The sequence below is a fragment of the Enhydra lutris genome, unplaced genomic scaffold (genome assembly GCF_002288905.1).
Source record: "Enhydra lutris kenyoni isolate GAN:26980312 unplaced genomic scaffold, ASM228890v2 scaffoldscaffold5, whole genome shotgun sequence".
Lineage (NCBI taxonomy): Eukaryota > Metazoa > Chordata > Mammalia > Carnivora > Mustelidae > Enhydra > Enhydra lutris.
In genome coordinates this window covers 2,766,815-2,789,432 of record NW_019154089.1, presented here as the reverse complement: position 1 = coordinate 2,789,432, position 22,618 = coordinate 2,766,815, and the positions used below count along the sequence as shown (strand labels likewise).

The window sequence follows — 22,618 nt, the reverse complement described above, 5'->3', positions numbered from 1 at the left end:
ATATATTAGGCAATGCATTCCTTCTTCATTTGTTCCTATTGCAGTACATAAAAATATTAACTAGTTTCACTCCCTTATGTACAATCCTTCCCCTAAGGTAAGCACAATAAGTTTACAATTTTTAAACATGTTTTTATTTAATAAATACATGATTTTTATTTCTACAGTGAAGTAATATTTTTAAATTAAAAAAAAAAATGGTCTTCTGCAAGTATATTACTTACTCCGCAGAGGCTGGTAAGATGCTGATGGGAGATAAATGGGCACTGTAATCAAAGAAAGACATTAGGTATAAAACTTTTCAGTACTAAGTAACTATAAAAAGTGTTGAAAACTGCCACAGGTGCACTACCTTGACACAATCAGGGGAACAAACACCACGTTTTAGGTTCGTTTCTGGCAGAGTAGGATTCTAATTTTCTAAAAAATTTATTTTTGGGATGCCCAGGTGGCTCAGTTGGTTAAGCAACTGCCATCGGCTCAGGTTATCATCTTGGAGTCCTGGGATTGAGTCCCATTATCAGGCTCCCTGCTTGGTGGGGAGTCTGCTTCTCCCGCTGACCAGCCTCCTCCCTCTCACACTCTCTGTCTCTCATTCTCTCTCTCAAATGAATAAATCTTTTTTAAAAAATTATTTTTCACACAAAAAAATAAATATACATACCCTTGTGTGTGTGTGTGTGTGTGTGGCGCCAACTACTTCATTTGGTGCTCACTTGGAGAAACACTGACCTAAATTCCAAGGCTCAAAGGAAAAATGTAGACTACTACCCCCAACAAAACAACCTCATCTAGGATAGTATAAGGGCTCAATGAATACTCTGTATTCCTTCCCAGAAGTAAAAGCAATATGCTACTACTAGAGGATGTTCTCAAGTTACAAAAAAGGCAAAATCGATACTAAAATCATACTACTTCATTCACTGTACCATTAATAGGCCTTCCTTAGCAAATTCTGCACCACGGTATCTACTGATAATTATAAAAATATAGATAACATCCTCATTTTTACCATAGTTAAAAGTTTAACTGAAACCCACAACAAGATGTGGATACCACTAAAATGTTTAAAAGTAAAATCAAAGTGCTGGTAAGATAAGGATGTGAAGCAACTAGAACTTTCCTATACTGACGCTGGAAATTTAAAACGTCCCAATCACTTTGGAAATCAGTTTAGCACTTCCCTAAAAAACCTAGCAAATGAGCCAGCAATTGTACTCCTGGGTATTTACTCAAGAGAAGTGAAAGCTTAATTCCACTGGAAGACTTGCACAAACACAGAGGCTTTATTCACAACAGCCAAACAAAGGTATCAACCCAAACAGGTGAAAGCAGACACAAGGTGTGGGACATCCTTTACAAAGGAATACGCTCAGTATTTTTTTAAATAAAAGGCACAAAGAGGCGCCTGGGTGGCTCAGTTGCTTAAGCGCCTGGCTTTGGCTCAGGTCATGATCCAAGGGTACTGGATCATGCCCCACAACGGGCTCTGATCGGCCAAGAGCCTACCTCTCCCTCTCCCTCTGCTGTTCCCCGTGCTTGTGCTCTCTGTCAAATAAATAAACAAAATTTTAAAAATAAATATTTTTAAAATAACTAAATAAATGGCACAAACATCTGAAACATGCAACAACATGCATCTCAACCTAATGCCAAGCAGAGATGCCAGACACAAAAGACTACCTACTGTAGGAGACTCTATTTGCATGAAATTGTAAAACAGGCTAACTTTATCTACACAATGACAGAAAGCAGATCAGTGGCAGTCTGGGGCCCAACTGTTGGGTGATGGAAATAGTCTGTCTTGACTGTGCTTTTTTTTTTTTTTTTTTTTTAAGATTTTTATTTATTTATTTGACAAACAGATATCACAAGTAGGCAGAGAGGCAGGCAGAGAGAGAAGTGGGTGAAGCAGGCTCCCCTCTGAGCAGAGAGCCCAATGCAGGGCTCGACCCCAGGACCCTGGGATCATGACCCGAGCTGAAGGTAGAGGCTTTCTGGGCCACCCAGGCGCCCCTTGACTGTGCTTCTTAAGAGGTATATATGCAGGGGTGCCTGGGTGGCTCAGTGGGTTAAGCGTCTGCCTTCAACTTGGGTCATGATCCCAGGGTCCTAGGATTGAGCCCCACATTAGGCTCCCCGCTCAGTGGAAAACCTGCTTCTTCCTCTCCCTCTGCCCCTCCCCCCAACTCATGCTTTCTCACTCTATCTCAAATAAATAATATCTTGTAAAAAATTTTCTATTTAATTTTAAAAAAGGAAACCTTATCATTTGCAACAATGCAAATGGAACTAGAGGGTATTATACTAAGCAAAATAAGTCAATCAGAGAAAGATAATTATCATATGATTTCATTCATGTGTGGAATTTAAGAAACAAAACAGAGGAGCATATGGGAAGAGGGGGAAAAATAAAACAAGATGAAATCAGAGGAAGACAAACCATAAGAGACTCCTAGTCACTGGAAACAAACTGAGGGTTGCTCAACGGGAGGGGCACCGGGCAATGGGGTAACTGGATGATGAACATTAAAGAGTGCACATGATGTAATGAGCACTGGGTATTAAATACAACTGATCAATCACTGAACCCTACCTCTGAAACTAGTAATATACTATATGTCAACTGAATTTAAATAATAAGAAAAAAATGTTTTAAAAGGCTATGTATTGACAAAAAAAAGTCAACATAGTGGTTTCCTTTAGTTGGGGGATGGGTGGAGATCAGGATTCTGAGACTTACTGGGGTACTATCAGTGTTTACGTCTAGATCTAGTTGGTGGTTATACACATAGACAGATGCTTTGACTAACTTGGTTTTGCTAAACATTTGTTTTATGCCTATTTCTGCATGTATGACTTATTTTCCATTTTTTAAAAAAGCTTTTAAAGAATAGATTTCTGGGGCCCTCCCTAAATCTCTGAGGTAGGCCCCAAAAGTACCATTTTTTTATCAGAACTAGTGATAACTCTTACCCATACTAATAAGTTAAAGAAGTTAAAGTTGCTAGATATATTTCCACCTTTCAAAATGACTAAATTTTCATAAAATGTTCCAGTTATCCAAAAGAGCCAAAAAGAGGAAAAGTTCTACCAATCTTATATTGGATGGATAGGCAGAGGAATTAATCTTTTTGGTTTCTACCCCTTTTTAATAATATTGTAAAGGTCCCTTAATATTGTAAAGTAAAGGTCCCTTAGCTCCAAAAAATATGCAGCGACAATCAAATAAACAGTTCCTTTCAATAATATTCTTCCCACCCCAACAAGCTATAGTAAATAAATCAAATAAATAGATTTTGTACTTTTAAGTCAGACTGTCATTCATACTACAAAGCTGACTGTACAACTTCATTCTCTGAGCTTGTAAAGGACAAAGGACTGATCTGGTTTTCAAAGAATTTATTTTCAAAGAATTTATATTTTCAGAATATAGTCAATTTCCTTGGGTAAAAAAGCACTTATGCACAAACCATGACTAATACTTAACTGTAAAAACTATTTGTCAATACAGTTATGCCATTTGTATCAGCAACAAAATAGCATAGGTATCATAAGGATATGAGTTCTGATTAATAAAGACATAAGAAAAATACTTCTGGGGCGCCTGGGTGGCTCAGTGGTTAAGCCTCTGCTTGGGCTCAGGTCATGATCTCAGGGTCCTGGGATCAAGTCCGACATCTTGGGATCTCAGGGTCCTGGGATCAAGTCCAACATCTGCTGAGCAGAGAGCCTGCTTCCCCCTCTCCTTCTGCCTGCCTCTCTACCTACTTGTGATCTCTCTCTCTGTCAAATAAATAAATAAAATCTTCAAAAAAAAAAAAAAAAAAGTTGCTGACAAATTTAAGGTCAAATTACTTACATACTATATAGACAGATGCCATAAAGACCATGTTTATTCTGTTTTCACTAAACCCCCCTGGAAGAAGACAGACTAAGAGAACCAACAATAAAGTACAAGGGTCATGCATATTTTAAAGTCCTCAGTCAAGTATAATGTTTAAAGTTTATAGTCATTCTCTGAACTTTTTCTCCCTTCTGTTAACTCTACTTTTAAATCTGCCTACCATCACATAATCTTCTAGAGAACATTACATAAAATCAATCTTGCAGCCATTTATTCCAATTGTAAGATTTTGTAATTCAAATACAGTAATCATAGGGAAATACTATTATTTCAATCTCCCAATGACAACTATTTGATGTTACAAATAACACTTCAGTAACAGTACTGCAACTCTGCTTCAATTAAATCTGATACAGATCATTTTACGTGTGCAACAGAGCTCTGCAAGCCATTATGAATCCAATGCATCTCCCAACAAGTAACAGCAGATAGAGAGACTTCAAACACCATGAAGGATGGTGATAGGCTTATAAAAACTGCTGAGCAATTATTAGAGCTGTAGTCTAAATGGAAGCAGGCTGCAACATGAGGTCACTACTGACAAGGAAAGACCTCATCAGGAAACCGCAAATTTCTTCCCAAGTCTGTGCCAACTTTTCAGGACACAGGAAAAGGGCATGAAATTTTGAGTATGGGTAGAACTTCTATAAGAATATAACTTTTATAAGAATATTTCAGCCTAATCCAATTTAAAGCAGAAAAACCAATCTGTTTGTTTTCATTAGTCATACTATACTATTCGAGGATATGTTATGAAACTATACTATTCAAGAATATGTTATGAAACTGATAAAACAGATGTATAATAGGTACAGTATCACTACTGTTCATTTACTAACCATATTCAGAAAAGCTCTAGTGGTAAATTTTTCTAATCTAAAATTAGGATTTCCATATAATTTATGCCAAAACCACACCAAAATTATTTTTAAAAAATGGTAATTTCAGGGCGCCTGGGTGGCTCAGTGGGTTAAAGCCTCTGCCTTCGGCTCAGGTCATGATCCCAGGGTCCTGGGATCGAGCCCCGCATCGGGCTCTCTCTGCTCAGCGGGGAGCCTGCTTCCTCCTCTCTCTCTGCCTGTCTCTCTACCTACTTGTGATCTCTGTCAAGTGAATAAAAAAAAAAAAAAAAAAAAATCTTAAAAAAAAATGGTAATTTCAAAAAGCAAATTTATGTAAAAAATAAACAAACAAACAAAAATCATATATTCCTTTCAAGCCAAAGGCAAAAACCCTTTCTTCACTTTCCCCAACAACCTGGGACTATCCTATACCTATGAAAGAATAAAAAGAAAGAAAGATTCCTTACTATTTCTGTCAGTTAAGTTGTAACAACTACAAGTCTTTAAAATATTAAATGCAGGCAACCCTCTTGGGGCCCCCTCCTCTTTGGGAGCTTTGTATTCTATCACTCAATAAACTTTGCTTTGCTGACCACCAAAAAAATAATAATAATAAAAATAAAATAAAAATATTAAATCCATCATTTATAGGGCAAGGGGAAGAGAAGAGAAACTATCAATATCTATTATGCTCTGGTACTTTAAAGGAAATTTCACTTTAATAAACCTTTCTTATGAACCAGAGCATAAATTCTACTCTTTTCCACCCAACATATCTGATACTTCACCAAAATACATTCTCTTTCACTTAAGTGGAACCCAACTAATGAAAACACGGTGAATTGATAAAAATCTGCCAAATGAATATTCTGCAAACTAACTGACTCAATGGATGAAAAGGGAAAAAGTTATGACTATTTTTTTCACCTATCTGTAGTCCAGTGAAGGCTCATTTCCTTAGCAATAAGGCATCCACAGAATGAAGTTGGAGAGACTAATTTCAAAACCCTAAACTCAGAGCTCTTCCTCAATCACTACATCTTCTTTTCTGTATCAAAAAGAACAAACCACCAGTAACCAACGAACTCACAAAAATGAAGCCCTACCAGGGTGCCTGGGTGGCTCAGGTTATGATCTCTGGATCCTGGGATGGAGCCCCGCACAAGGATTCCTGCTCAGTGGGGAGTATGCCTCTCATTCTCATTCTCTCTCTCTCTTTCCCTCTGCCCCACCCAACTGCTCATTCTCTCTCCCAAATAAAATCTTAAAAAAAAAAAAAAAAAAAAGAAGCAGCCCACCACAGCCAATAAAAAGAATACCGAAATTTCCATTTCTAAATCCCAAGTTTTAGCAAGGCATTAAAAGCACAACTGTAGGGACTTCTAGAGGACTCCGTCAGTTAACTATCCCACTTTTGATTTCAGCTCAGGTCATGATCTTGGGGCAATGAGGTCATGGGATTAAGCCCCAAGTCAGGTTCCTGTGGGTGTGGAACCTGCTAGAGATTCTCTCTCTCCCTCTGCTCCCCAATTCACAACTCACACATGCACATATGTGCATGCTCTCTTTCTCTCTCAAAAAAAAGGGGGGGAGGGACAACTATAAATGAAGTCTATAATAATGCCAATTAACTTTTTGCTGTGTATTTCTGTAAATATGAGCATAAGTTAAAATTTGCCTAAACCTGAAGCCTACGTAAAAGATTATGAGGCACAAATGTTAAAAAAAAAAAAAAAAAAAAAAGTTAAGAACGTGTTCAGAAAAAAAAAGTTAAGAACTTATTCAGAACTCCCCCACCTGTCTTAAATATTTTAAAGGTAGGGGTGCTTGGGGCACCTGGGTGGCTCTGTGGGTTAAAGCCTCTGCTTTCGGCTCAGGTCATGATCTCAGGGTCCTGGGATGGAGCCCAGCTTTGGGCTCTCTGCTCAGCAGGAAGCCTGCCTCCCCCTCTCTCTCTGCCTGCCTTTCTGCCTACTTGTGATCTCTGTCTGTCAAATAAATAAATAAAATCTTTAAAAAAAAAAAATTTATAGGCGCCTAGGTGGCTTAGTGGGTTAGAGCCTCTCCTTTCCACTTGGGTCATGATCCCAGGGTCCTGAGATCAAGTTCCACACTGGGCTCCGTGGTCAGCAGAGATTCTGCTTGTCCCTCTTCCATCTACCCCTCCCCACACCTCATGCCTTCTCTAATAATAATAAATATTAAAATAAAATCTTTTTAAAAATGTTTTTTAAAAGTAAGAATTCCCCTAAAATCTGTATATTTAAATAGCAAAGCTAAGTAACAGATAAATATGTGGATAGAAAGCACATTTTATGCTTTCTAAAGGTACTTTGAAACTGATCTTGAGATTTCCATGGACCTCATGGATAAGACTGATGCTTTTTGTGTACCCTAAGCTACTTAAACCTAAACCCCACCATTTTTTCCTCTCTGCTATCAGGTCAACTGTCACAAAATATGACTAACAGCAAACAATACAAAGAAATAATAGATGTTGGGGTGCCTCAATGGCTCAGTTGGTTAAGTGTCTGCCTTTGGCTCAGGTCAGGATCCCAGGATCCTGGGGACCGAGACTTTCACTGGGGTTCCCTGCTCAATGGGGAGCCCGCTTCTCCCTCTTCCTCTGCCCCTCACTTGTGCACAGGCACGTGCACTCTTTCTCTCTCAAATAAAATCTTAAGAGAGAAAGAAAGAAAGAAGAAATGAAAAGAGAGGGAGGGAGGAAGAATGAATGAATAGACCAATCAACACCACTGCTACATAAATATTTAAACCACCGGTTGTCAAAGGATGGTCTGTGAACCAAAAGACCAAAGCTATTTTCATAGTATTTGCCTTTTCCACTGTGCTGACATTTGCATGATGATACAGTATCAATGGCCAAAAAAATGCTGAGGTCTTAGCATAAATCCAGGCAAGTCATACACGACTGTACCAGGGCCACTGCATTCTTTACCACCACCTACTTGTAATTTTTTTAATAGAGGACTAGTCCTTGATGAAGAAGCAGTAAAAATTATTAGTTTTATCTCAACCCTGAGTACACTTCATTTAATATTTGGTGTCACAAAATGGGAAGCACACATAAAACACTTCTGCCGCATAATGCAGTACAATGCCTGTCTTGTCTAAATTGTGAGCTGAAGTTTTATCACAGAACACCATTTTCAATTGAGACAGGCTGACAAACTATGGTTACTTCAACCTGAATATGTGGCAGACATCTTCTCAAAAATGAGTAAGACTGAGACTTCAAGAAAAGCAAGTGACAGTACTGATAAAATTTAAGTTTTCAGAAAAAATCTGAATTGTGGAAAACCTTTATTTTTACCATGAACTCACTAATGTCCCAGTACTTAAAAGACACTTTTGATATAATCAATGGTGATATTAAAGAATGTGAACTGTTGATATTATATAACAAAATGTATCATCATTTGGAAGAGCTGAATAACTCCCTTAAGCTGCATTTTCTAAATGCCCAATATACCAAGTTACAAAATCAAGCATAAATAAAATCACAGCACAAGACAGACCAAAAGATCAGAGCTGAAAAAAAACACAGATATGGTTTCAAATTTCATAATACAAATAACTTTGAAGAAGCTGCTACTCAATGTTTTGGCCTATTATCAAAGAAGAATGGACACACAATTACCTGAAAAGACTACGAATATTCTATTTCTAACTACATACTGGTGTGATGGCAAATTTTCTTCACATACTTTAACCAAAATAACAAACAACAAGAAATGCAATACAGAGGAAAATGCAAGAATTCAGCTGTCGGGACGCCTGGGTGGCTCAGTTGGTTAAGCAGCTGCCTTCGGCTCAGGTCATGATCCCAGCGTCCTGGGATCGAGTCCCACATCGGGCTCCTTGCTCATCGGGGAGCCTGCTTCTCCCTCTGCCTCTGCCTGCCATTCTGTCTGCCTGTGCTTGCTCTCTCTCCCTCTCTCTCTCTGACAAATAAATAAATAAAATCTTTAAAAAAAAAAAAAAATTAAAAAAAAAAAAAAAAAAAAGAATTCAGCTGTCATCTACTAAGCCAGACATTAAAGACACTTATATCTGTAAAAATATAAAACAAGCCACTAAAAAATTTTTCACTAAGAAGGTTTTTGGAGATTTTGGAAAACACAGTTACATTTTAAAATTTTACATTAAGGGGGCACTTGCGTGCCTCACATGGTTAAGGTCTGCCTTCAGCTTAGGTCGTGATCTCCAGGTCCTGGGACTAAGCCCCATGTCCAGCTCCCGACTCAGCAGGGAGTTTCCTTCTCCCTCTCCCTCGCTTCTCTACCCCTGCTTGTGCTCTCTCTGTCTCTATCTCAAATGAATAAATAAAATCTTTTAAAAAATAAATAAATAAATAAAATTTTTACATTAACATGTAATAGGTTTATTGCTACTTTATAAATATATATAAATTTCTCAGTTTTAATTCCTAATATAGTAAATACCAATAATTACAACCCACGAAAAGAAAAGTTCTTCGGGTCCTAAATAATTTTTAAGTGTATAAGGGTGTTATAAGATCAAGTCTGAGAACTGCTGATCTAAAACTAACAAAGGAGGGGCGCCTGGGTGGCTCAGTGGGTTAAGCCACTGCCTTCGGCTTGGGTCATGATCTCAGGGTCCTGGGATCGAGTCCCACATCGGGCTCTCTGCTCAGCGGGGAGCCTGCTTCCCTCTCTCTCTCTGCCTGCCTGTCTGTCTACTTGTGATCTCTGTCTATCAAATAAATAAATAAAATCTTAAAAAATAAAAAAATAAAAAAAAATAAAACTAACAAAGGAGGAGGAATTTATCAGTCAAAAAACTGTTAGGTAAAACAAAGAAAAAAAAACACATAAAAACAAAAAGAAAAAGCCTCTTCAGTCATAAATAGCTGTACATAAGCATTTTCCCAACTACAAGTCTACAAAGAAACACTTCCAGTGCCTCAAACATGCTGTTTTTAATTTACAACATGGTAAATGCCCATCGGTATAATCAACATTAACAAAGGTCTTTGGAGTCAATAATTTTTAAGAATGTAACATTTGAAAACAGGAAGTTTGAGAATGGCTATTTTAAACCATCACTAAAGGTTTATTTCCCTAGGGTCTAACATATTTTCCCACAGCTATTTGTGAAAAGAAATAGAGTAGATACCTAATACTATGTTCATGAACCACCTCTCAGAAAAACTCAAAAAAATAGAACATTAAAAGCTACCAAAAGTTCAATCTCCAGTATCCACTAATTTCATAAAACAAATTTATACATAGCTCCCTATATGCTAGGGCTTGTGCATTCTAGGGCTATTTTTCCCTATTTTTCTTTCATCCATGGTGGGCAATCAAAGAATGTATTTTTTTTTTTTACTTCCATGCAATCAATCATCCAAAACCTCTACCTGCTGCTCTCCCACTGCTTGTGCACTTGCTTGCTCTCTGACAAATAAATAAAATCTTAATAAATAAATAAAGCTTCCTAAACAGTGTATCCAATGACTCCACCTATGCACTAAGACAGTGCCTCCACCCTACTACATTTATGAAGTTTACACAGTATGCCATGTGAATATTATCCCTTCCTACATGAAAAGATTGGGAAGAACTATCTTACCGTATCGGAGTTCTCTCCTTACAGCCTAACAACCTAGTTCTAACCCAGAAGTTGGAAATACAAGTCAATTCAACCACACTATCATTCCATTTCCAAAGGTTCTTAAATTTCACCCAACTCAACTAAAACATACTAAAAATACAAAAACAAATTTTAAGAATAAATGTAAGAGGTTTTCTTTTGAAAAAGAAGTCTAAATACTAGGGGCACCTGGGTGGCTCAGTTGGTTGAGTGTCTGTCTGCCTTGGGCTCGGGTCATGATCTTGGGGTTCTGGGATCAAGCCTCATGTCAGGCTCCTGCTCAGTGGGAAGTCAGCTTCTCCCTCTCCCCCTGTTGCACTCCCCCCGCTTGTGTTCTCTCACCCTGTCTCTCTCAAATACATAAAATCTTTTTTAAAAGGTTGGGAGGGAGAGAAATATAAAGGCTAATACCTGAAATTTTCTTAGCAGATTTGCTTAAAATTTTCTCATTGCTCTTTTTTACACACACATCAATCTTTTTTTTTTAAGATTTGAGAGAGAGTAAGCAAGCGAGAGAAAGAGCAAGCGCATGCATGAGCAGGGGGAGTGCAACAGAGAGAGAGAGAGCAGCAGATTTCCCACTGAGCAGGGAGCCCAATGCAGGGCTCCATCTCAGGACCCCGGGATCATAACCTGAGCCGAAAGCAGATGCTTAACTGACTGAGCTACACAGATGCCTCCACACACAAACTAATCTTTCACACACTATTACAATTTGCATGATTCAGTGCTTCAGTGAATCTACATCTAGAATAAAATGTTCAAAAGCTAAAGTTCTTTCAACTGAAATACTACCTTGTTGATGCTGTAACACTACTTGGTTCCAGGATGTCCTCAGTCATCCTTAATTGTACCACCTCTGCCATGTCACTTGATTTTTCTGCACCCTCTTCTGGAAGTTCTTCTATATGTTCCAGCTTTTCGTCTTCCTCTTCTTCCTCAGAAAGTTCATTAACCTATATAAATAAGAAATTGAAAATCAAAATTTAATATAACTTAATTGGCATTATCTAAAATATACTATTCTAAGAAAATTTTAACACAACTCATTTTTTACTTCATTTCCTAGGACCAATTTTCCTAACAGACTAAGCAATTGCCACTCTCCCATATTAGAAGAAAACCGCAAACCAAACTTAACATTTTAAAGCACAAACTTATGATTACCTTAGTATATCACTAGGAATATGAGTATGAATGTAAACAATGAAAACCCTGCACACTGCAGTTAGTTAACATTAAAAAATCTTCATTTCCTACCAATCAGTTTTACAGACTAAATAGTTATGAAGACTTCCAACTAACCTCTCAATTTCCAGGTGCATTTAGCAAGTGATTTTAATATAGTATAAGTGCTGGAAAAGGGCAGAGAAATTTTGCCTTAAGGTGTTAACTATGTTTTAGAAAATGTCAGCTAGGAGCACCTGTGTGGCTCAGTGGGTTAAAGCCTCTGCCTTAGGCTCAGGTCATGATCCCAGGGTCCTGGGATCGAGCCCTGTAAACCCTGCATCGGGCTCTCTGCTCAGAAGGGAGCCTCCTTCCCTTCCTCTCTCTCTGCCTGCCTTTCCACCTACTTGTGATCTCTGTCAAATAAAAAAAAAAAAAAAAGAAAATGTCAGCTAACTTCTAAATGATTCAGATGGAATTTTTCATAGAGACTGGACCTTACAAGGGGGAACTCATTGTTTTGGCCAGTAAACACAACTCAAGGCTATAATTTTCTTTCTGGCAGGGGCTATAAAATGTCTTCCATTATCAAACTGGCTACATAAGTAAATAATCATTCTGATAAAAAGACAATGAATATCGAAAAAGGAAAACCCCCACAAAATATTTCCAAATGAGAAAATAACTTGTCAAGCTATCCCAAAGAAGAAACTAGCCATAAAATATCTTAACATCTTTTATAATTTAATACTAGTCATTGAAAACACAGAGCAGTAAAAGTATACCTTTATCCATTCTAGCCAAATGCACTGGAAATACCTAAAATAAATTTACCACTGTGTGTAAGAGAGGTACTCTTTCCCGACAGTCAAAACACAGTTGCTAGAATACCCTCAGAAAGTAAACTTTAACCAGAAGATAGGTAATTTCTCCATGGCATTCTAGCACACTTGTAATCAACAAGTATAGACTGCCTGCTTTCAAGTGTAACACAGTAAGTACTTAAAAGCCAGACTCTGAAGGCAGAAAGATATATATTTCACATTCCTACTGTGCCCTTAACTATCCCTCAACTTACTTAACTTCTCCAAGCCTATGAATAAAATGGAGATGCTATACATACTACCTACCTTATAAGGCTAGTTGAAAGGATTAAATAATATATGCAAGCTCTTCTATAGTGTCTATACATACTAAGCAATAAATAATAGCTATCATTGTAACTGGAATTATTTCTATATAGCGTAGAGCCTAGTTTCTACATTTAACATCACTTCTTTTTTGAGACAGACAGAGAGTATTTGCCACCAAACTAAAGCAGGAGCTCTCAACCCCTGTGTATCAAGGTCACTAGTCATCTGGGTCACTAAAAATTCATTACTAACAAAAATACTTAAAGACCGGGGCGCCTGGGTGGCTCAGTGGGTTAAGCCGCTGCCTTCGGCTCAGGTCATGATCTCAGAGTCCTGGGATCGAGCCCCGCATCGGGCTCTCTGCTCTCTAGGGGAGCCTGCTTCCTCCTCTCTCTCTGCCTGCCTCTCTGCCTGCTTGTGATCTGTCAAATAAATAAATAAAATCTTAAAAAAAAAAAAAATACTTAAAGACCTCAATTTGTGAACCATTTACTTCATATATATAAAGCATATGCAGCAGATTCAGCTAAATTTGCTGTGCTTCTAAATGCTAACCCTCGTCTATCCCCATCATGTTGAACAATGATGAAAATACTAAAAATCAGTAAATGATCATTAACTGAACGGTAAGATTTACATACAAAGATCAAAATTTCATATGATAAATCAGTTTTTAAACAGAATCACATGGAAAATAACCTTCATTTTTCCCCAGATGTATTTAATAAATTAATGAAATTCAAGAATATACTTAACATCTACCTGGTAACTCAAGCAGGAAAAAAAAATGGCAAGAAAATACTGTTTTCAGAGGTAGTAAATGGGAATTACTGCGGCTGATCAATAAAGGTTTGGGTACCACAATAGTATATTTAAAAAATTTTTATTTAAGATGGTTATTTAAGCTGAGAATAAATATTTATTCATTCCACAAATTTTCAGTAGAGAGGTACTGCTATTTTAACATGCTACAGTAGATGTTTTAAAAACTAGTTTATACCTACAGTCAAGAGCTCTTAGGAATTACAAATACTTTATACTCAATTACTTTGAACACATTATATTCAATTCAATAAGCTTTACGTAAACCAACTGACATTGTTCAGTATTTTCACCAATAATCATTCAGTAAGATACAACACAAAAAGTAGCCTAATGGGATTTTCTTCCCACCCTCCCCTCATCTCCCAGGCCTCCAAATATAACTTCCTATAGTAAGAAATGACTAAATTAGTTTGGCTAAGAATAAGTATTAAAAACTTTAAAATGCCCTCTCTCACCCCATACTTTAAAAATTCTCAATCCTCTCCTTGTCAGCCTGACCTTCTACTTATCAGTGCTCTATCTATTCCTAAGTTATTCCGAACCTGCCCTACATATGCAACTGCCTCAACTCCACTCATGGAAAACCACTCACTCCACTTATGGAAAATCCTCATCCATACTTACATCTCTTCTTTCTTTGACTGCTGTAATTCCCTTCTCTAGGGCCTCGTGAAATGCCTGCTCTCCAGACTCCAGCTTGTGGAGAACGCTGCTACCTGCCTTCTCAAATGTATAAAGAAACATAATTATCACCTACATCTTCAAACCACTCTACTGAATTTGCATTCAAGTAGGGATCCCATACAAAGAACCTGTCCACCAACTCTGGGTCATTTCTCAAACACTCCCTATTCATCATCGCCAGTCATCTCTCTCACACTATTAATAGAAATATCTACCACCTTGAAAAGGCTCTAGCAGCAAAATACTTGCATCAGTGGGATGAAATTCCAACAGAACAGAGTCCTAGATTAACTTTACTTCCTTCAAATATCAAAATCAGAAGAAAAATAATAAGGGATGGGCCAGATCTACCCATATCTTTAAATACGGGGATAAGAAATTAGGGGATTTAAATATGAGGATTTAAATTAGGTCAATTTGAAAATACAACCAAAATGTGCTAAGTTTGAGGAAATTTTACTTTCACTCAATATCTATCACTTCAGCCTCACAAGTCAAATTGAAGTTATCAGAACTGCTTTAAAGAAAGCAAGCTTTCAGGTATCTGCCTACTACTGTAACCTACTTATAGTTCAGAAATGTGATTAAAATAGGTAAGAAACCAGATTCGGGTAATTAGCAATATGGGCCAAAATAATTAAATATACATCCCTGTCTCCTACAACTCACAGCACTACTCCATTTATTGAGTACATTCTACTCAATATACTAACATCCTCTTTTTTTTTTTTAAAGATTTTATTTATTTATTTGAGAAAGAGAGGGCAAAAGCAGCGGGAGGAGCAAAGGGATAGGTACACACAGACTTTGCAATGAGCACAGAGCCCAATATGGGGCTCGATCTCATGACCCTGAGATCCAGACCTGAGCCGAAATCAAGAACTGGACTCAACTGACTAAGCCACCCAGTGACCCCTAATATCCTCTTTTCTATCCATGGGCAAATTCACAGAATTCAACACTATGTCCTGGTGTTAATTAACCACTAATCTATTTAATGTAAAGCACAACATATGTTAAGTTTTCTTAACATTTTTTAGTGCTTAAAGAAATATAAAAACACAAATGCATTACATGTGAGTTATTCCACTGTACATCAGAGAATTACACAACATAAAACACAGTCAAGGCATACCCTGAAGACTTCAGAGTCATCAAGATATAAGTAGTAGGGCATATTTGCATCATTATTGTCTTAGAAATCAAATCATCTTAGATATGTAGAAAATGAGTAACACAAACGTATGCATATTATTTCATTTTGAGCAGCCATTAATTTTAACTAAATAAATCACTAAACTAAAATGTAATTTCTTTTTTTTAAGATTTTTTTTTTTTTAAGTAATTTCTATGCTCAACTTAGGGCTTGAATTTACAACCCCAAGATCAAGAGTCATATGTTCTACCAAATAAGCTAGCCAGGCACACCTCAACTAAAACTTTAGGGAAAGAAGTGACACACAATTCCCCAAAGATGGGATTTCTTATGGGCATCAAAAGACATTAATGGTTTAAGGAAAATCTCCTTGCCCTCTTCTTATCGTTTTCTATAAAGCAAGAATGATTTTGAAGAGATGTGTTACTTCTTTATTCTAACCAAGTTTTTAAGTCAGGAGCTGTATATGACAGAAGTTCAAAAAATATGGATCACTGATTCTGGCTACAAATTCTATCTGCTTGGGTATACACATGCACACAGTTTTCATCCTCAGTTTAACACATTACAAACTGCAATTTGTCTTGTTACTGTTTCCTTAAAAATTCCTGATACGTGAAAAGAAAGAGGAAGGTGGGGTGGGGAAGGAAAAGAAAAAGGGAGGAAGGGAAAGAGGGAGTGAAAATCAGACAATATAAATGCTTACAGGAAGAAAACATGGAAAACTAAAGAAGGTCTCAACTCCAAATATTAGAAAGACTTATCCAGAAAAGTCCCCAACAGTACAGAAACTCTTAAACAAAAGATGGGCTACCCAGAAAATAAAACTTCTAAGTTCACATTATCAGAACCAAGACCTATAAGAACTAATGAAAATCTGTATGATAAACTACCTTTCAAGAGTTGCTGCTTCCTAATCTAAAAGCAAATGAAGAGAATCCACCCAATATGCATCAATAAATAATTACCATATAATCAATCATCAAAACCTGGATACATATGAGAGTGATAAGGGGAGCTACTAATAATTACATAAGGAGATATAAACCAGGACTCTTCTGAAAAAATGGGGCATACTATTACCTTTTCAAGTGGAGATCAAGTACAACAAATCAAATGAATCATAACATTGCATCCATACAACAGGGATCTATGCAGTAAAAACAAAAGAATATGCTCTCTCTATTCCAGTTAAGACTTCCCGATACACTGTTAACTGACTTAAAAAAAAAAAAAAAAGATGCAGAACAGTGTGTGCAGTATGCTACTTTCCTGTTTAAAAAACTAAGCAAATATTTACTTATATTTGCATAATGAAACTCTGGAAAAAATACATAGAAAACCAACGTGGAGGCAAAGGAGTGGATTTGGGTAAACCAAGAAATTTTACTGTATATTTTATTTTAACCAGATGAATGATTTACTCATTAAAGAAGAGCAACCACACCGCAGGCCCAAAATATAAGTAACTTCACAGGCTTTAACCTAATAAAAGTTTGACGAATTATTTCACTTAAGTGTAAAAGAAAAACCTCCACATAGACCTAAATTATAAATTCTAAACATGAAAAGTATGAATTAATGTGGTTTTACAATAAATTTATCAAATAAATAAATTTTTTACACTAAGAAATTTATTGTGCATCAATATTCTCATTTCATGAAGGAGAAAGTAACCAGGTTCTTGTGCTATCTCAACCATCAAGGTACAGCAGAACAAAATATAATGCAGCCAAAGAAATGAATGTTAATTTTCCAAAGTCACAAAGTTAAAAAACTACCGTGAGCTTCCCCATAATGAAAACGACTGCACTGTTCTATTGACCTGTGACTTTCATCAAGAAAAACTTCCTATTTTTAAAAGTTTGTGTGAACTTTGTATTTAATCTATCCCTCTACCTTCTACTTCTCACCCTTTGCCTACATTCTTATGTGCAAAGTTTCTTTGCAAAAGCAAAAAAACCCCACCCATTCTTATAAAATAAACAATGCTTAAGTTAGAAGAAAAACACACTAACCCCACAAACTAACATATATTCTACTTTCAATACCTTTTATTACTCAAATTGAGAACTTAAGAAAAAATACCATATTCATACATTACATGGATGTGTCACCCATGACTACATATAATAACCAAGTGAACTGCTTTGTTCAGTACTTTAAAACTCCACCTGAGTTTATGCAAGCCCTTCAGAGCATATTCTTTAAAAATTCTCCCTCCAAGTAGAGTATTTTAAAATATTCTCACCTGTTCAGTAATTGAACTTAAATCATTAGATGAGAAATCTTCCTCTTCATTCTCAAAAAACTCATAGTAATTTTCCAGAAGTCCAGCCATTATCCTGCTCACTATTTCTTGCTCTTTCAGATCTTCCACATCTGTGTAAATGCTAAGAATAAAAGTCTACATTGAACTGAAAGTCCTTAAATCAAATACAGGTAAAATCAGAAGACAACCAATGAGTCACTTTATAAACCTGAGCAATTTATATCATCATTCTGTGCCTCAGTTTTCCCATCTGTAAAGCCTACCTAATTTGTACCCTCTTCACAGAAACGCTCGGAGGGTTAATCAGATCTACTATAAAAAATAATGGTTCACCAGGCAACCTATGATCCTTGGCAGATAGTATAATGACACTATTTCACAAATTTTTTTTTTTTTTTGATTACATAAAAATTTGTGGAAAAACTTACTGGAAGACATCTGGACCAAAGACAGCAGCCAAAGAGTTTGCAGACCAAATTTCTTCATGATGTGATGCTACATTGGCTAAAAATCTACACAGAAACTTTAACAAACTGTAATTAACAGGTGGAAGCTGCTGTAAAAGGAACCTCAACTTTCTTCCAAATTCATCTTCATTATTATAATCTATAAAACATAATGACAGGTTTTTTTAATGAAGTAAAAGCAAAGCTCAGATATTTTGCCAGGTTCACATTACTCCACCCACCTCACCTTTTTACTATTAACAATTCAAAACCTCTTCACTTCCTCTACCAGAGGCCAAATGGCTTAGAGCTTCACATTTCACTTATTAAGGTAAAGAGAAGAGTTGGAGAGAAGGAATTCAACCCCTCAATTGCTGAAGGTTGTTTTCCTCACCTATTACTCATTGGCCCAAATTCTCTATGTTTGTTTTAATTCTCATCATACTGTCTCTTGCATGTCTGTACCTGTATTTCCAAAGCAGTGCCAACCCTAAGAAGTAAAAATGCACTGGCCAATGCAAGTCAACAACTATGAGTGAACAAAGATTTAACCCACACCACGGAAAACCTAACCCAACAAATACAAATCAGCCTTTTTTTTTTTCTTTACTTGGCTTGAAGTCTGATGTCCAAATTGATATTTTATTTCCTTCAGGCAGGGGTCCAAGAACAAACTACAGATACATTCTGAACCTGGAATCAAAGCTGTCTTCTGGTTTTTGCTAGGACATTCTATCAAACCAGGGATAAATAGTATCCTACAGCAACATCACCACTAAGGAACAGCACTATTACTGGATATTATGCCACACATACCACTTTATATGTATTTCTCTTCTTTCCCAACCTATTCCATGTTCTTGTGTCCTGCCTTTTCTTCTCCTTCTCCTCCTCCCCACCCTGTAGCTTAGGCTTCCTAAGACCAGTCATAAAAAGTAAACAGGACTACAGGGATCTAAGAAGTTGCCATCCCCTTGACTAGACCATACAGACCCAAAGAGCATATGTCCTCCAAAGGGGAACATAAGAAGTGAATCTCAGAACTATTATAATTACTGTTTACATGTCAAGATTTCTACAAGATAAAAAGACTTTGAAATTAATGGTAAATGACTGATAGGTAAGAATCAAATTATATTACCTTGAGAAAGTTGCATCAAGTGAATATGCAAACTGCCAGGGATAACAGGTTCAGGGAGTTCTTGAAGGAAAAACCTAAGAAGACTAATAGCTGAGGGAACATCTGCTTCCTTAACCAAGTCCACCTCTTCTCCGCTGTCGTATCTCTGCCGAAGCCACTCCACTGTCTCAGCATTTCCATTGACTTGAAAAAGTCCTTGTTGCTCCAGACCTCCTACATTAGTTCAAAGTAAAAATTTAAAAAGCTTCAACTTCGACTACTTGGCCATATATATTCATTTTCCAACCAACTTAAAATACTCACTTTTTTGTTTGGTTTTTCTTAATTTTTTTTTCAGTGTTCCAAGATTCATTATTTATGTGCCACACCCAGTGCTCCAGGCAATATGCACCTTCCTTAATACCCACTACTAGGCTCACCCAACCCCCCCAAACCCCTCCCCTCCAAAACAAAACCCTCAGTTTGTTTCTCAGAGTCCACAGTCTCTCATGGTTTGTCTCTCCTCCAATTTCTCCCCACTCACTTCTCCTCTCCATCTCCCAATGTCTTCTGTGTTATTCCTTATGCTCCACTAATGGCCAAAATACTCACTTTTGAAAAAACCTTGGCTCTCCTTACAGGGCTAAACACCTTCAAATCACACATTTTAGGAACATATTATCTCTGTCCTGAGGGATAATTTATTTTATCCACTCCACCTCCATTAAAAATATTCCATTACCACCCCACTAGACAATGCTATAAGCTGGGCATTTCTAAGTATATAACTTTACATAAGAAATTTCTACCATTTTTCCTTACTATATTTTGGACTTTCCATAGTGGAAAAAAAGAAAAGAAAAAAAATCCGAGGTCAAAAGGGATAAACTGTTTAACAAAGGCTAGTCTCAAGGTAAGGAAATGTGTACCATGTTCCTCAATATAGTCCACAACATGGCGGACTATGAACGGAACCTCATTGTCTGGATGTCCTCCCTGCTGCAGCTCATCAAGTGGAATTCCAAATATTTTGTTAGCAAGAACGGAGTTGCAGTTACTCAAGGAAGGGGAGGAGCTCTTCCTCATATCTTTTTTGCAGCCAGAAATCAAAGCTGTCTTTTCTGCCAAATGAAAGACAAACAAAAAAAAGACTAATAATCAACAGGTGACAAGATGATTAAATACATTACAAAAAATGCTTTACACCTGAATTTGTTTTCATCATTACTTATGTTCCAGTTCTCGGGCCCACAAGATATTCTACAAATAAAGCTCAACACAATCATCCAAACATTTTCTCTATTACGTATAGTTTGCGCATTTATCAAACAATGGCACATCTATCATTAAACTTAACAAAGGACATTAATGTCCCAAAGACAAATTATGGGGCAGATGCGGCTCCAAGAGGACCTTTACTGACCAAGCTTAATGACACAGGTAAAAAGCCAAACCCAATCATTTTTGTACTGTGCTATATGAAGCACATCTAACCTCTTAATTTAAGTACCCAAAACAGGAGAGAATCACTTTTTATAAAGTATTGGGCTAATAATAACTTTTCATCAATGATGGGCTAGTAAGAACAAGATCAACCAGCTCTTATTCGACATGACAGAGCAGCCACAATATGTTTTTATAAATGAAGGATATTTTTCAGTTCTAGACATCAACTTTCAAATGAGAATGTTCTTTCATCAATCCTGCTATTTCATTAATTATTTCAAAGAAAAATTTCCATAGCCAATCTCACTCAGAAGTAGTAAGTTATTTGTCTTAACTCTGTAGAACAGTGATCCTAAAGTACTGAGAGAAAACAATGTTTCAAATATCTGAAGCATCAGACAACAAGTAATCCCAAGAAAAATTTGTTTCCTAAAATATTTATTACTTTATGTGGGAAATGAGTATTTTCAAAAGAAAAACTTTTTTCAAAAGATGTTAATGAACGAAATGACACCAACTGGGCTTTTTTTCATCACATCAGAGAAACCATTCCTTTCTCATGAGAAAGAACAGAGCAAAATAATAAATCTACTCAATATTCTAAAGTTTGCAAAAATAATCCTTATATAAATTACATAATAGCTGTACCCAGTTGATCAAGAGTTGCACAATGTGACTAAGAAACAATCCATTCAACTTGAAGAAATTAGGGGAAGCAAAAATGCCATAAATTTATATAGCTTTCAACAAGCAAGATCCATTCTTCAACATATGTGGGGCCAGGTAATAACTACAAAACTTCAAGTTAATAATCAAATAGCAGCAACAGCAGATCAACTCCAAAACTTCTGTGGATTTACATAGCATAGGAGTTACCATTTTGAAAACTTACCTTTGAGTACTTAAACACCTAAGTTTAAAAAATGGCTTCTGCACCAGCTACCCTCACTGAGCAAGCATTCTTTTGTCATTTATGGCTGTTTGAGATTATGGCAGAAGATCAGCCTGTAGTTCCTCATTGAAGAAACGCAGAACTCGATCAGTACTTCAGCAGTTAATCTATAAGAAAAAAAAACAGTTCTTTTCATTTCCCAAACCATCTCTTACTATGAGGAGCAACTAGAATAAGCAGTGAAGCCCAATTATTTAAGAGGGTAACTATACTGAACACCATTCTTCTGCCTGAAAATTTGTCTGTAACCTAGTAAAAGGCAAAATCTTATACAAGGTTTCAAATTATGGTGGCTAACCTGGACAAGGATCTTTCTGCTAAAAACAAATAAAAGAACTGCAGAGGAGAATCTTTAACAGTACAGATCTTCAGAGATTACACCACTCAAATAATCCATCTTCCTCAGTGGATCCTTCATTTGAACACACACACCCCGCCCACCTCCACTGGGTCCCCATATACTCAGAACAAAACACAAAAACCTTTTCAGATCAAAGAACTGAAAATATGATTTTAAGCTTGGAAAAGCACTTATGTACTTCATTCTTTTCTTTGTATACAACAGTTTTGGTTTTTTTTTTTTTTTTTTTTAGCAAGACTGTAGTTGTCTGAGCTTTCTGGTTTGGAGAGACAATAGCATATGTTGGAAAAAAGCACTTAAGAAAAGCTAATATTCAAATATTGACTCCACCATCCTATACATATGACCCTGAACAACTTCCATGTCTTCACCTCTCTAATCTTAGGTTTCCTTTATGTAAGAGTAATACTTATACAGCTGTGTAACTGAGATAATACATGAAGGTAGTAGACAGAGAACCAGTTTTCTCTCTTTGCATTTAACACTAAAAGACCAGCAAATAGGCTGGGAAGAGAGGAGTTTTGTTTGGCAATGTGTTTAGTATTTGGTCTCAACTGTGAATTGTTGTTTCATCATCCTCTATGAATTCCAGTAATCCACTTAAAAAAATCTTCTAATAAGCTCAGGAAACTACACTACAGTACTCTGTTCAAGAGAGTCCAGGTAAACA

The 22,618-nt window shown here is 36.7% G+C and overlaps 1 protein-coding gene across 4 annotated transcripts in view; it reads right to left on the bottom strand.

Annotated features, from left to right (window-relative positions):
- The window catches only part of LOC111141297 (family with sequence similarity 13 member B), a 57,247-nt gene extending 35,637 nt beyond the window's left edge, over positions 1-21,610 (bottom strand). For 2 of the 4 annotated variants that reach the window (XM_022493751.1, XM_022493752.1), the window contains exons 1-8: positions 21,528-21,610; positions 20,119-20,310; positions 19,211-19,423; positions 18,052-18,229; positions 17,603-17,744; positions 14,136-14,231; positions 11,182-11,342; positions 225-266 (exon numbers count right to left, since the gene is read on the bottom strand). In XM_022493751.1, coding sequence (XP_022349459.1) covers positions 225-266; positions 11,182-11,342; positions 14,136-14,231; positions 17,603-17,744; positions 18,052-18,229; positions 19,211-19,423; positions 20,119-20,275 — 989 coding nt within the window. In that variant the 5' untranslated portion in view covers positions 20,276-20,310; positions 21,528-21,610. The remainder of the gene's footprint in view (positions 1-224; positions 267-11,181; positions 11,343-14,135; positions 14,232-17,602; positions 17,745-18,051; positions 18,230-19,210; positions 19,424-20,118; positions 20,311-21,527) is intronic. The other 2 variants (XM_022493753.1, XM_022493754.1) reach the window with 1 other exon arrangement.
- Positions 21,611-22,618: the final 1,008 nt, after the last annotated feature.